This window comes from Mercurialis annua, linkage group LG7 (assembly GCF_937616625.2).
Source record: "Mercurialis annua linkage group LG7, ddMerAnnu1.2, whole genome shotgun sequence".
Taxonomy (NCBI): Eukaryota; Viridiplantae; Streptophyta; class Magnoliopsida; order Malpighiales; family Euphorbiaceae; genus Mercurialis; species Mercurialis annua.
In genome coordinates this window covers 2,134,550-2,151,022 of record NC_065576.1, presented here as the reverse complement: position 1 = coordinate 2,151,022, position 16,473 = coordinate 2,134,550, and the positions used below count along the sequence as shown (strand labels likewise).

At 29.5% G+C, this 16,473-nt stretch overlaps 2 protein-coding genes and 1 non-coding gene across 3 annotated transcripts; 2 read left to right on the top strand and 1 right to left on the bottom strand.

The window, feature by feature from the left end:
- The first annotated feature begins 930 nt into the window (after positions 1-930).
- On the top strand, positions 931-6,500 carry LOC126655623 (probable serine/threonine-protein kinase At1g54610). Its single transcript, XM_050349864.2, has 8 exons — positions 931-1,913; positions 2,481-2,765; positions 2,892-3,209; positions 3,631-3,858; positions 4,219-4,319; positions 4,817-4,910; positions 5,078-5,551; positions 6,046-6,500. The coding sequence occupies exons 1-8, from the start codon at positions 1,446-1,448 to the stop codon at positions 6,259-6,261; spliced, it is 2,184 nt and encodes a 727-aa protein (XP_050205821.1). The 5' UTR covers positions 931-1,445; the 3' UTR covers positions 6,262-6,500.
- Positions 6,501-7,853: 1,353 nt separating this feature from the next.
- Positions 7,854-7,924, bottom strand: TRNAG-GCC (transfer RNA glycine (anticodon GCC)). Its single transcript has one exon. It is a non-coding gene; the product is annotated as a tRNA-Gly (tRNA).
- A 6,154-nt stretch (positions 7,925-14,078) lies between these two features.
- On the top strand, positions 14,079-15,910 carry LOC126656383 (uncharacterized). The gene is made up of 3 exons (XM_050350946.1): positions 14,079-14,365; positions 14,449-14,674; positions 15,355-15,910. The coding sequence occupies exons 1-3, from the start codon at positions 14,129-14,131 to the stop codon at positions 15,783-15,785; spliced, it is 894 nt and encodes a 297-aa protein (XP_050206903.1). The 5' UTR covers positions 14,079-14,128; the 3' UTR covers positions 15,786-15,910.
- The last annotated feature ends 563 nt before the right edge of the window (positions 15,911-16,473 follow it).

Sequence of the window (16,473 nt, the reverse complement as noted above, 5' to 3'; positions counted from 1 at the left end):
ATTCAGACATGAGTTCTATTCAGGAACGTCTTCCTAAATTGTTTCGTTTTTCTAAGTTGGAGGTTACCTTCCTAATTTAAAGTTTGTATCCAAACAGAAAAGATACTCGAGAATATAGACAGATTTGATAATATGTCTGAATCCCGGGATCGACGCATTTTGTCCGATTCCTCAGGGATTCGGTCTTTATCCTTATGGATGATATCATATTCCAGTCAAGGCGGATCCTATGGATTCGGTCGCCGGTTTCGTCTGGCTTAGTCTTTTGGGCGGGAGTCCGGTGTCACCTGAGAGTGGATCTCATGTGACTCGACTCCATTATATTTAAAATAGGATTCGGTATCCATCAAGTCACAAATTTTCGTATTCATTTATACTTATTTTTGTGAGGTGTGTTTGATAATCTAGGTTAAATTAAAAAAATTAGTGTTATATCATTGACTAGTTTATTAAATTTAATTGAATTTATTCAATCAAATAAAAATATAATTCAATTGCATTAAAAATAATTTAATATATTAAATCAAAAATGTTATTCTCTCGTAATAGAATATTTAAATAAGAATAATTTAATCAAAATAAGTATGTAATTTACAATAATTTTATCCTTAAATGTACATAAAACGTAATGCAATAAAATTAAAGTAATCAGAATAATGTTTATAAACATATTGATAAAAAAGGAAACAAATATTGTTCTCAAAGTATAACAAAATAAATTTTTAGCTGGAAGTAATTTTTAATTTCCTGAAGCTGGAAATATAATAAGATAAAATAAATAAATTTACATTTGAAAAAAATAAAAAAAATAAAATTTGCACTAATATTTACTAATGCGTCAAAGTCGTAATTCGTTAAAAGTATCAATCAAATTAAAAAACAAAAACAAACAAACCTTACCAAAACTTTCAATTTTTTGCATCCAAATCCACCTTTTTACCAATTGTTTCACCAATTCCTTTCTTTTTCTCCATTTCTACGTCTTCACATTTAAAGAAAGACAATTTTTTTTTAATCATTTTCTATTTAAAATTTTAAAGATTATCATGTAAAGATCAAAGCTTTTGACCCAGCAAAAGCCGGCTAAAGCCAGTCTTTAAAATTATTAAATGTTTATATTTAAATCTGTATTATTTATTTATACGCGTCGATCAGTCAATTCCCAGAAATAATCCTCATTTTCCTGGTTATAATGTTTAATTTGATTGAATTTTTAGTGGGTCCTTTTCAAAGTTTGGATTTTGATAACTGTTTTAACTGTGAAGCTTGATCATCAAATTAATGGGTATTATTATTTGATGGTGACTTTGAATTTGAAATTCTAGTCTTGGTAGTTGGTTTTTTGTAAAGTTTGATTTAAGGGTCTTTAGTTTGGATTATTTGATGAATTGGGTATTTATTCATATTTGATTTGGAAGATCTTGTTTATATTGTAATTTAGCAACATGGGGTGTATCTCATCTAAGGAAATTAGGGAAAATGATAGGGCTTCAAGAAAAGGATCATTAGATAGGAGAGTTGCTCATGTTAGTTCATTGAAAAGAGATGATGGGGTTAGATCAAAGTATAAATCAGATAGTGGAGATGCTAAGGTTATGTTAATTGATAAGAATTCAGTTGGTTCCACTAGGCTTTATGATGATCAGGTTGAGAAAAAGAAGTTAGAGAGTCAGATTGAGGTAAAGAAGGCAGTGAATTATGAAGTTGATGGTATTGATCATCAGATCGAGAAGAAGAAGGTCGAGAAGTTTGATGTTTCGGTTTGTGGTCATCCGGGTCGGGGGAGGGTGCCGAAGAGTGTGGAGGCGGAGCAGATTGCCGCAGGATGGCCAGCTTGGCTTGCTGCAGCTGCGGGAGAAGCTATCAATGGATGGGTGCCGCGGCGTGCTAATACATTTGAGAAATTGGACAGAGTATGCTCTCATCTTTATATGATGCATAATTTAGTTGTGAATATAATGGTTTATCCTAAATTGTTGTCTAATACTGTTTTCATGTAGAAGTTGAGTTAAGTTTTTATTTTCATTATGTAGAATAGAATTTTTGTTGCTTGAAGTGTTTTAATTGTCAACTCAATTCTTTTGTGATAAAAGAAAACCACAATATCTTTAATGATATTTCATACATCGTGCCATAGAATTATATACTTTATGCATACAACCTGAAAAAGAAATTGATCTAGTGAAATTTGAATGGTAAACTTTTCTCTCATGTATGGTAGCTCGTGTGATCCCCTTTGGTACATGTATTGGCATGAAATGTTTATGAATTGGCATAAAATGTTCAGTTTAATTTTTGATTTGTTCACAATGTGCCTTTGATTGTTCAAAGTTTATTCAATGTCTGTGCTAACTTTTTGTAAAATCTTAAACTCGAGAGTTGGGAAATCGTGTTTGTCTTCTGTCATTCTGTGTGGTACCCCTTGATATTCTCATCTTTTATTATTATTATTTTTACTTGATGGTCATCTTTTCTTGCAGATTGGTCAAGGAACTTACAGTAATGTTTACAAAGCTCGTGATGTTACTAATAATAAAATTGTCGCAATTAAAAAAGTTCGGTTTGATAATAATGATCTAGACAGTGTCAAATTTATGGCCCGCGAAATTAATATTCTGCGCCGGCTAGATCATCCCAATATAATTAAATTGGAAGGCTTGATAACGTCACAGGCGTCTTCCAGTTTGTATCTTATTTTTGAGTACATGGAACATGATCTTACTGGACTTGTAACACTGCCGGGCGTCAAGTTCAAGGAACCACAGGTACTGTTTTCATAATTGGTTATGATTCTCTAGGCTTATATAGTCATATTTTCATCTAGATGCAATCCTTATCTGTTTGAAAAGTGTCCATGTTTTCACTCCTAACATTATGTTTATTTCTGTTAGATCAAATGCTACATGCAGCAACTGTTAAGTGGACTTGATCATTGCCATACTCGAGGTGTCCTGCATCGTGATATAAAGGGTTCTAACCTTCTTGTTGATGACAATGGCATCTTGAAAATTGCGGATTTTGGATTAGCAACTTTCTTTGAGCCTCAAAGTAATGCCCAATTGACGAGCCGTGTGGTGACCCTTTGGTATAGAGCTCCAGAACTTTTACTTGGAGCCTCTCACTATGGAGTTTCTATAGATTTATGGAGCACTGGCTGCATACTTGGGGAACTGTATACTGGCAAGCCTATTTTGCCTGGAAGAACTGAGGTACCTTTCAATTAATTTATTTTCTTTATATTGATGTTCTTCAATGTGAATCATAACAGTTGTAAAAATCTTGGCTTATAATTTGGCGATACAATTGTAGTTTAGGACATTTGAGTGAGAGGAGCTTGCACGAGTGTTGTGATCAACCCATTCCTTTTGTCCCTTAACATAAGAGATATCTACAGTGACGCTCTTGGGACCTTTTGAATGCAGTTTTCATTAATGTTTTTGACAGTGAACTCATTTCTGTACATTGTGTAGCCTGATCTGCATACAGCTAATTTCAGGGTTAACTAACATATCTTCTATTGATGTTTGATTGTGGGATATTTTGTAAGCTTGGATTCAACATGAATTTTTGTTAAGTGTAGGCAAAAGCTATTAAGTTTGTTACCATAATTTAGATTGTGGTGCCTTGTAGGTTGAGCAATTGCACAAGATTTTTAAGCTTTGCGGCTCGCCCCCAGAGGATTATTGGATAAACTTAAAGTTACCCCATTCATCTGTATTCAAGACTCAACGACCATATAAACGATGTGTTGCAGAAAGTTTTTGCAGTTTGCCTGCTCCTGCTGTTGGACTTATGGATACCTTGCTTTCCATGGATCCAATCAATCGCGGAACTGCAGCTTTTGCTCTCAAGGATAAGGTATGCAGAAGTTGTAGCCCTGCATATTTTCATGACAATTAAGTTACTTTTTCTGTATCTGACAAAGGCACTTGTTGTGCATATGTATTTGTTACTCCGTTCTTGTGTTGGTTACTGGCATTTGTCCACAGAGTAGGTCTTTTACTGCTGGTTTTAGGCTTTGTTACCTTTAGGACTGTGTGCTCTTCAATCTGTTAGGAAATTTACATTCTTTAATCCTTTAGTTTCGCTATATTTTCATGTGTATCTATTCACTACTTTATACTGGTAAATTTGCTTTCTGATATCTGAATGGAGAACTGCTTGTATTATATTTTGCATTCTAACCTCTCCTATTTCTTTCCTTCGTTTAAAAAACAGTTCTTCAAATGCAAACCATTTGCTTGTGATCCTTCCATTTTGCCCAAATATCCTCCTAGCAAAGAGATTGACGCAAAAGTGCGGGATGAAGAAGCTAGAAGGTATATCTTTTTGGAAGAAATTCAACCTTTTTATTATCAGTTTTTCAGGATGGAAAATAGCATTTTGTTCTAACCTGTTTTTATAAGGAAAGGAATAAACCAGGACACGTTCTAATTTTAGTCGACTTCTCGTGTGGATGTTTCGGGTTCTTTTGTATGTGTTTTGGCATGAAGGGACTCCAAAAGTAGAGATAATGAATGTTTATAATTTTTTTTTTCACTTCTCATGTACAATGTTACTTAAGAAACAATATACTATTCTAAATTAGGCACCGTAAATTTTGGAAAGAGAAGTTGAATTTGTGCATTCTGTGATCACCTATCTGCTTCAATTTGACTGGTTTTCTTAGAACAATTAGATTTATATTGTTGTTGGGTGATTTTGTTTTGTTTTGGGTTGCAACCAAAATGCTTAAGTTCTCCAATTCCTCAACGAGAGATCTGTTTGCTCTATAAATTGTTTATTTTCATTGCATTAACATCTCTAGTTTTTACAGGCAAGAAGCAGCTGGAGTTGGGAGGAACGAGACGCACAAATCTGATGTTGGTGTTGCATCTAATACCAATTCCAAGCTGGTAACGATGATGCAGGTAAATTCCTCCGAAGATGTAACTTTTGGTTTTCTTCATGGATCCTCCCTCTAATTTAAAGAGGAATATTATATTTGTATTGTATTTAAATGTCATCACTTTTCACCTTTTTCACTTTTGACTTGTAAGTTCTCGCAAGACGATGACATTTTGATACCTATAAACAGGAGAGGCGCCATTCCAATGCGAATAGTAGAGGTGATACGGGCAATTCTCACAAGGAAAAAACTGTCTCTGGTTTTCTGGTTGATCCCTCTAAGCAAAATCAAGCTCCTAGAGAAGGAAGGCGTGAGTTACCAGAACATCAACGTCGGAAAGTTTCACATTCTGGGCCTTTGGTTCAAGGGACAGGATGGACAAAGTCTGGAAAAGATCATGATAATCCTCACTTAGTATCTAGTAGACCCAATCTGTCAGCAATATCCAGTTTAGTAGCAGCAAGAACTTCATTGCCCGACGATCGCCATGGAAGACCTTGTAATACTTCACAAACTGAAGTGAATAGACAAGTAGGTGAAATTCAGGGATCCGCGGATGGACCTGCGTCCACGACAAAGCAGGGTCAGAATCATGAAGCGCGCAAGCGTGCAGATTCTCCTCAGGCGGGTGGTGGACAATTCCCCACTAAAGAAGCAAGTTTGGTAAGTTAACGGAATTATTATATCTTCAGTTTTTCAGATTTAAATTAGGCAAAATGATTTTCTGTCCATAATTTTGACCATTTTGTCATATATACTCCTAAAAGAAAAATTGGACAATTTGGTCCGTCAATTTTGTGAATTTGGACAAATATATCCATAACGTGTCGAATCCGACATAAATTGGAATTTTGAAAGAGAAATCTCATAACTTTTATTGATTTGGACTTTGAATATAATTGACGGATTGGACTGTCTAACTTTTCTTGGAGATACTTTTGGCCAAGTGATAAAAGTTATGGATAGAAAAAACCATTTTGCCTTTAAGTTACAAAAAAAAAAAAAAAATCGTTTTGCTCATTGGGTAAACCTATTCTTTTCAATTTGATCTCTGATCAAAAGGTAGCTACTGAAGTATGAATTTATATTGAAGTATGCAAGGCATTCTTAATCTTATGATCATAAACTTGAAAGTTTCATTTTATATTTGTCTCCAGTATGGTCGCGGACCAAGAGCGGGAAGCAAGATTTACGTCTCGGGTCCATTACTCGTACCAACAAACAATATGGAACAAATGTTGAAAGATCATGACCGTAAGATTCAAGAATATGCTCGTAAACGACTTGATAAGACAAAGCAAGGGAAAGCAAATGCTCGAGGAAAGCAAGAAAGAGAAAATTTGCCATACGTCTACACACATTCAGGTCGATAACTTAAAATGTAGCTGGCGTCGACTATTGTCCGCTGGCAGAAGTAGCTAGCAAATTTGATCTGACGCGTAAATGATCACCTCATGGCTCAATGTACAGAGGGTAATATTTATTTTACATGCTGCACTTCTTTTGATTCTGTAATATATATATAGCATCATTTCCTAACTAATGTCTCTGTAAGAGCTTTTGTTTAGATTTTAAATTTTTATACATAAATAGAAGAATCAAATTAAGGTCACTTTGAACTCTGTTTCTTTTAGAAGCTGTATCATATATATTCTATGCTTTATATACAGGGAAAATGGAGTTTGAAGGTGCAATATCATCAAAAATTTAGGCCAAACACATATTTGGGTCCCTGCACTATCACTCTTTTCCAACTTAAGTCCCTGAACTATAAAACGTTTAAAATAAATCTCTGCAATATTAAAAACATCTATTTTAAGTCCCTATCGTTGCGCAAGTTAACGGAATGTGGATGACGTTAACAATTACAAATTAAAAATGCTATTTTGGTCTCTGCACTATCATTTTTTTTCCAAATTGAGTCCTTACACTATTAGAAACATCAATTGTAAGTCCTTCTATCACATAATTTAAATAATATTAATAATAATTTTTATTTTCTTTTCTTTTTAATGTTATTAAATGTTTTTAGCATTTCCAAAACTAGAATCATCTCCAACTATTAATAAATTTTTTGCAATTAAATTTAAAATTTTGATTATTTAAAATTTATTAATTTAATTAAATAAAAATAATTTTTTTATTTATACAATTAATGTTTTATTTTATACTATTAATTTTTTATTTTTATAAAAAAATTAAATATATTAAAACTGTTCATCTACCTCGCAATCTTTAAAATATCATATTTTTAAAAATATTTATTTTATTTAACTAAATTAATTTATTTTGAATTAGTTAATTTTGAGTAACTAAAAATTTAAGTTAGATTTATAGTGCAAATGACTCAAATGGTAAAAAAATTATAGTGTAAGGACTCAAAATTTTAATTTCATAAATTTTAACTACAACCAATCTCAGAGTCAAGCGTTTGTATCTCACTCTCTAACGGAATGACACGGAGGGACTTAAATTAGAGACTTTTGATAGTGCAGGGACTTATTTTAAACGTTTTATAGTTTGGGGACTTAAGTTGGAAAAAAATAATAGTACAGGGACCCAAATATGTGTTTGGCCAAAAATTTACGGGTTAATTATTATTATTTTCACGAGTTTAGGTTCAAACTATTGTTTTGCCTTTCAATTTTTGAAAAATTACTATTTTTTTCCTAACTTCAATCATATAACTCAAATTTTCTTATAAAGGATTTTTTTTGTAAAAAAGGCTAAACATGAGGGGGAATATTTATTTCACAAATTTTATGAATAAACAGTACTTCGGACCTAAACATATGAGATAATACTAATTAACCCAAAATTAAGTTTACCTCTATATATGTTTTGGAAGTAAAAAAAAAGTTACACTGAAGAGCATAAATGGCATTTATAATGTAGTAGGCACAAATTCTTCAATTAAAAACTCTTAACTTTATTGTGCAATGTCTACTAAAGTGAAGAAAAAAAATGCACCAGCCGGGAATCGAACCCGGGTCTGTACCGTGGCAGGGTACTATTCTACCACTAGACCACTGGTGCTTGATGTTTAAATGTTGATATATCAGCATTTCTTCAAATATTTTACAATAATTTTATTTTTAGTTTATTTTATTTATTTAACCATTAAATAAAAAAATAATCCAACAATAATAAGTAAACAAGCTAAAATTTATTTTATAAAAAATAAAGTAATCATATAAATTCCTTTTCTTTTTAATACATTTATAACTGAATTCTTTTTAAAACAGTTAATATACTAGTGTCGCTTTACGTGTTTCACACGTGACTCGTCAAATTATGAAATTATATTTAAAATAGTAGTTAATTAGGAATAGCTTATTTTATTTAATAGTTTAATATTTTTAATTGATATCAAAATTTATATTTAAAGAAAATTTGAATAGAAAATAAAAAATAGTAATTAAAATAATTTATCTTATTTAAAATTTTATATGATTAAAAAATAATTACAATAGTAATTATTAAATATTTTAAGTAGTTTATTTTAGTTAGTACTCTAGACAATTATTTTAACATAGTAGTTTATTTTAATTAGTATTCTAATTTTAATAGTTATCTTAATATAATACTTTATTTTAGTTAGTATTCTAACTTAATATTATTTTGCTAGTTTTTAATTAATAATTATATTTTATAAAGTGAAAAGGATATTAATGTAATTATGCGTGTGCTCTCCCCCCTTCCTATTTTTATATATAGTATATAGATATTTAAAAAGTAAAATATCATATTAAAAATTAAATTCAAACACTGAAACAATAGATTCAAAAAAGTTTAGATATCACTAATGTATTTTCTTTAATATCAATTCAAATCTACTTTATTTTGCCAAGTTTTCCTTTACACAGAAAATAGTTGTAAGATTTTCATTGGATAGCAAATGATCCTTCACCTAAAAAATCAAGTTGATAGGTAAGACTCAAATAATAATAGTTACTACAATATTCATAATCATCTCATGTTAATTAAATATAACCTATTATGTTTAATAATTTTACACCATATGCATGCATTTATTAAATAACAATGAGCTATAACTCAAATAATATAAACACTGAGCAATAAATTATTAAATCGTGGGTTCGATTCCTCCCACAAGCACTGCCCTTTTGAAATTATCAAAAAAAAGTGTAATAATTATCAGTATACTTTATTTTATATATTTACTTAATCAAATAGACATTATTAAATAATAAATTTTAAACTGTTGTTTCACATAAGCTATAAATATTATGAAAAATAACTAATTCCTTCAAAAGTTTAAATTTTTATTTTTCGATATTAATTTAAAGTTTAAACTCTTAAATGAGACTCCAATAGTGAACATCATTATCTCTATCAAATTAACCTTGACATCCTCTTCCATACAAATTTTAATTTAATATTTATTTAGAATGCATTTCATTTATAAACAATTTTTAAAGTACTCTTAATCGTTCATCTAATGACATTCTTTATTTATTGCAAGTGGATGTTTGTTTTTACCATCTCCATTTTCTAGAAAAAGTTTAATTATTTTAGTTCATGTTGTGTTTTTTTTGTATAAATGGTCGTTGTCTTAGGTTGTCTTCCATTACACTATTTTCTGCAATATTATAACACTAATCATGTTTGGTTAAGATAAGATATTTATAGATATTTTATAAATATCTTATCCTCATAAGTAACTGATGGAAGAATCACCTTTAAAGGTTGGCAGTGAGATCATTTTTTAAAGATTAATTATATATAAAATAATTATTTATATTTATTTTTAATTTAATCACATTTTAAAAATTGTTATATAAAACTACTACTTTTAGTATATTTTTTAAATTTTCCCCGTTTAAAATTCGGCAAATTTTTGTGGACAATACAAATAAAACATGACGTGAAAAAAAATTGGTGTAAGGGTTGAATACATAATTAATCACCAGCTTTACACTCTTTTTTAATCTTGTCATGACTTTTAATTATTATTTTTTTAAATTTATCACGGATTTTCATATGAAATTCTCTGAATTTAAAACGGTAATAAATTTTTTGAAAGGTGATAGTTTTATATAACAACTTTTTAAAATCGTGATAAAAATGAAAAACAGTGTAAAAATGGTGATTTAATATGTAATAACCCCTTTTAAAAAAATATAAATAAATTACAAATTTTATGTTAGTGAATAATTAAAAGAAAAAAAATACGTTCGGTATGACTTTAGTGAATTTTTAATCTTTATTTATAACTAATAGTTAGTATTTAAAATTATCAAAAATAAAAACTCAAAAAGTTAAAATTGATAACTTAGTGTATTATTATCCCTTAACTTTTTAAAAATTTGAGAGGTTTGCTTTTCCTTATTATACCTAAAAGTTGCATGTCACTTTTAATCTTTTACTACTATGTGGAATAAAGTTCCACCTAGAATTAAAAAGCATATACTTTTCGAGAAAGTTACTCAATTTACTATATTTTTTTAATATCGTAAAGTTTACAGTCCATACCATGGTTGTCAGAACCGATTTGGCCCGGCCGATTTAGCCGGAAAACCTGAAAACTGGTGCCTTGGCCGAGCCGGAACACGTAAAAAAAACCCTCTTTTTTTATAACCCGGTTAAAATCCGGCCGATCCGGCCAAAATCCATTCGACCCGGTCCAAATTTAATGGGTATGCTGGGTTTTTTATTTTTTTATTTAGCTTAATTTTTTTCACTCTAAACCAAATTATTTATTTATTTCAAACTTAATTACCAAATAATGTCGTTAAAAGATATGTATGTTTTATTTTCTAATCAAATTACCCAATAATAACGATTCATATTGTTTTATAGAGATAATTTGAAATGTTGAATTTAACTCTTTTGATAAAATATTTTATTTTTTATTTTAATTATTTGTTTTAATATACAATTATATTTTCAATAATTGTATTATATAAAATATTTGTTTCTCATAAAATTACATAAATAATTATTGAATATATTACTATTTTCAACTCTCGGTTGAATCTCTAACCTTAACCCTCTGTCCTTATCGGTTCGATGACCGGATCAGTTCTAACAACATTGCTCCATACAAACCTTTTTGGATTTAGTTTTTTTTTTTCAAAAATAAAAATAATATTAGTTAAGATTCCTCTATTTTACAATTTATTTGGAGACCCTTATATTTTACCAATTTTATTTAAAAAGCTCTTATTGCAAATTTCTTCACGTTAAGATTCCTCTATTTCACAATTTATTGTACCCCTAATTAACATGTAATTTTTTTAAAAAAAACTCTAAACTAATCCGAAACAATCAAATCTAAAACCACCTAACTAAACCTAAAATCATCTAACCAAACTTAAAATCGACACCACCCGCACTCCACCATACACTCACCGAAAACCACGTCTGCTACCTCTGATATTTGCTACCGTCTCCAGTCACCTAGCATCTTCCCGCCTGAGAAGACAAACCGGTCATCTTCTCCCATGAGAAGACGAACAACTCGTTTTCTCAGACAATATGAAAAGATGAGTATCGTATGGCTAAAAAATATTATGCATATCAAAATAGGCTAATCCTGGCAATTTTAAAAGATTTAACTATAACTGACAGAACACGTAAATATTTAGTATTAGAAAAATAGCCAAAAAAAAAATTAAAATTTAACGACCGAAATAAAAAATAATGAAAATTCTATACTGTTCGAATTAGCTACCCCTATCAGATATACATTGTGGATGTTCTTAGTGGAGCAAACACTTCACTTTATACCTTTCAAATACTATGTAATATTAACGTTAAAAGTGTATAATGTAACATTAACATTAAAAGTGTATCAATCTAATAGAGATGTTTGGATGTGTTTCCGATTTATTATTTTTTAATTAAAGAGTTTGAAATTTAATAATATGTAATTATATGTGAAGTTGTATGTATGTGATTTGCATTTTTAATTACTTAATACCTCAAATATTATTATATGAACTGCCCACTTGGTGGGACGCATATCTAGTCAGCTCATCGCAAGTAGGATATAAAAATGATTTTATCCAGATCCTGAAATATGAGTTTGTATCACATTTTTTCTTTCTTAATTTTGGAAATGAACATGAAAAAATGTTAGGACTTATTAGTGCAGTTGCTGGTTGACATGTGGAATTTTGAAAAGTTGAGCCGCGGATTAGGTCTTTTTCTTTTAGAAATTTTGTGGCTCAGTTTGGAGTGTAAAGCTGACGATCAATCACATCATACTTAGGATAAAACAGCCGAAAAATACTGTCACACGGCACTGTGCTAACAGCTCGACTATTACACTCAGTCGAATTACTCAAGAATAGTTTATAACGCAAATGATGTGTCTTTTAATAGAAAAAAAAGCTCTAGTTTTATTGATGAAAAACAAATGAGAGGAGACCGCTAAAAATTAAAATAACCAACCGAACCAAATTTTTATTTTGATTAGATTAGTATCTAGTCAGATATAGTATATAAGATTTGAAAATTTAGTTACGGTAAATTGATCTGGTTTAATGACCGAATTGACCGATACATAACCCTAATCGTAACACCCTTCTCATTTACTAGCCAGTCTTTGTCAATGAAACTATTTCTAAATTATCATCTACTAAAATCATGATTTACATCTACCATATACCAGTTACTCAAGACTTTGGTGATTGAAAAATTAAATTAAATAATGGCCGCCAAATGGATGATGATGCCATGCATCTAATTATGTCCTCTTCTTGTTGGATTAAATATGCCAAGTGAAGTGACCTACCATAAATAATGCTACACTTAGATTGCGAAATTTACCATAAAATTGCCATGAGCTTTTTGGTTTACATTGAGAAACTTTGGGTTAAATTCACCCACACTTTCTGACATTTCACCTATTTCACACAAAAATAATAGTACTTAATAAATTATTTATATATTAAAGCGAGACCTTTTGTATTTGTAGTAATTTAAACATATTATTTAAGACGTTGCATCACACATTTCATTCCTGTTAAATTTGATATTTTTAGCATATTTTTTTCACAAAATATAGAACTACAAAATGTGTACTTAAACGACATTGTTCTGTATAAAACAACGCAGTAAAACAAAAACATTGTTATAAAATACCAAAATTAAAAAGAATAAGATGTGTAATGTACGAAAGATTTATCAAAGTGAGCTTGGAAAAAGTCAATTGCTCAATCAATAATATTTGACATGCAAATAACTCGATAATAATATATAGTGGGGAGAATTTTCTGCATAAATTATGTATACCACGCCATCTTTAAATAGAGAAATCTTATTTGATTAAAAAATTCTAAATAATTATATCAAATATTCTAATTGTATGTGAATTGTGGTTGTTTCCAATTTAAGTAGGTTAAGCGACTTGAATTTAGAACATATACATATAATCCTTCATAAAATATTAAGATGTATCAATAATATTTTAGATTCGTTTTGGTATCATTTCAATGAAACACAACATTTCATGTGTCCTTTTACTATATATCATCTACAGTAACAAAAAATAAAGCAGAATTTGGTTTGGAATATCCTTATTAATCTTTTTTTGGAATATCCTAATTAATTTTGGGATATCCTAATAATTATTCGTTTAATCATTGAGGACTTGCATGAAACTAAAGGCATATTCTTAACAACCAAAAAGTAAAAACATTAGAACCCAGTTGATTTTATTATTTTTAAAGAAAATCCCAGTTGAATTTAAAATAAGCAAACATTATAATATTCACATAATCAATAACACAACTGAAAACATATTTGCCTCATCAAAAAAATTAATGTCTTAATTAGTGTATTAATTTGGCTAAAAATGGCCAGAGATTAGGATAACCCTCGCTTATTTATTTTTGTCTAATTAATTAATGATTATGGTAATACTAATCTTAATTATTTTAAGGAAAAGAAGTAGTCATTAAATCATCTAATAATGGAATATTTTGTGTATATCCCTACTTTTTCAACACAAAACAATTATTACCCATGCTGATGTGGAGCATAGCTGTCACTAAACTAAAACTTACTGAATCTCAGCCACCTCAGCAGAAAAAGACAAATCTTTCATGTTCGCCGCGTTTTCGTTCGTCCACTTAGGACAGCTTGGTCCCATGCCATGACTTATTTTTTTGCTATAAATTTGGTTTCTTCTCCGTAAAATATAATTCAATTTCAGATCAAATCAACCAAATTTTAATATTAACATTCTTAATATCTCAAAAAAAGTATTGAATGATGGCGATCACGGCCGGAAAACGATTGAGCCGGTGGAACTCAGATGAGTTTTTCGGATATTCCGACCAAACGGGGAGTTATATAGACGTTATTTTCGGATTCTTGGAAGAACAAGATGAATCATCCCATAATTCATGTGAATCTATTGATTATATTGAAGATGACGAGGATGAAAATTCTTGTAATTCTGAAGAGAATAAAATTTTTTGGGAGACACAAAATGAAATTCTTCAGGTAATTTAATTATTTGTTGTATACAATATTTTTTAAATTACAGGAGAATTAAGCATTTAATAATTATTTGATTATAATTTCAGGCAACATTGTACAGAACTAGTTCGCTGGAAATGAGAATCCGACAAGCTACAAAAGATGCAATAAAGGAGATTAAGCAGTTAGGTTTGCATTGCCGGTGTCACAAACCGGCGACCGGAGATTGCCGGAATTGTTTGCATAGAGAGATATCGGAACGGTTACAAGCTGAAGGTTATGATTGTACCATTTGCAAGTCCAAATGGAAGAGCTCACATGATATTCCATCAGGTAGCTAGCTACTAAAAAATCAATAATTATTAATATAATTTCTATCTTCCAGGAAATTAAAGAAAAATTACAGTTTTTTTTCTTCTGCATTTTAATAAATATGTTTTTTTTTCTGACATTTTAATTTTAATTAATTTAAATCCCAGTAGATTTCATTTATTTAATGCCTAAGTGTAGATGTGAGCAAACGGCCGATTAAACCAATTGAATATATGCATTTCCATTAAGTTTGGTTAAAAAAAATAATTAATTCAGCTAGTTTGGTCATTTCGACTTTGTTAATAAAAAAATTTGGTATGGTTATGATTGATAGAGTTAGAAATTTATTGACTGAATTAACTTATTATTATTATGTATATTTTATCAGTTTAATCGAATTAATCAATTAATATATTTACTTTGGTTTTATCATTGTAAGATTTTGATAAATTCAGTTAAATTGGTTTAATTAAAATTACTAATTCGGTCGTTTCAATTAAAAATATAATTTGATAAATTCAATTTTATTGAAATAAGTCAGTTTTTAATTGAACCGATTGTTTGTTCACTCCTACCTAAATATCATGAGCAAGCAATACTTTATCTAAAACACAAAGAAAAATAATATTTTTAATCTGAACTCGAGAAGTAGTAATTATTATTTAGTATAATCTGTAATATATATTTTCATTTTTCTGTAGGGGATCACAGTTTCCTTGAAGTTGTAGAGAAATCGAATTCCAAAAAAGGGGAAGTAAGAATACTAATTGAATTAAATTTTCGAGCCGAGTTCGAGATCGCAAGAGCATCCGAAGAATATAATAAATTAGTCAATAAATTACCAGAAATATATGTTGGAAAAGAAGAGAGACTAAAAGGACTGATTAAAATTTTATGTTTGGCTGGAAAAAAATGCATGAAACAGAAGAAAATGCACTTAGCTCCATGGAGAAAACATAAGTATATGCAATCTAAATGGCTAGGAACATGCGAGAAAGCAACATTACCGACTCCGTTTCCGGTCGGATTTTCAGATCGGACGGCAGCGGCGAAGCCTAGAGCCTCCATGTTAACTTATGACATGATGGAGAGTTTGCCTGTCTTGCACTGCACTGCAGTTAAAGTTTTATGATCAAAATTATATGCTAGATAGTTAATGAATGGTGTTTTATTTTAATGAATTAGATTATACTATAATTTTACTAGAGATAGTATTAAGTCTTATTAATAAAATAAGAATTTAGAATTTAATTTTTATGATTTTTGAAGGTTTAATGATTTGAAAGAATTCAAACATTTGTCTTTAGTTTATCAATTCTAACTAAACCTTTAATTTTATTAATTATAGTCTTTTTTTTTAAAAATTACTTCCAGTCAAAATTACTCAATTGGCATATTTTTACATCTGGTTGTTTCATCTAATTGGTTGAATTTAAGGATTGGTGGTTGAAATCATTTTTAATTTATTAAATTAGAAAATTAAAGTTTAATTTATTTTATTTTATAAAAAAATCTTGACTATAATTAAAGTAAAATATCTCAAATTAAGATACAATTGATAGAGCTTAATTTTTTGATTAATATTGATACAAAAAACAAATTATATCCTTTTGGAACATAAGGCTTTTTTTATTTGTTTGCCATTACAAAAGCAGACCCTCGCTTAGTGTTAGTTAGACTTAACTAACCAGATCATTAAATTTGGGAGGATACTTAGCTATAAAAAAAAAATTGTATAATAGATATTGAAATTTTTTTATTACAAAATTGATACTAAATTTACAAACGTTATAAAAGTAAGACTCCTAACCACTTTTTAC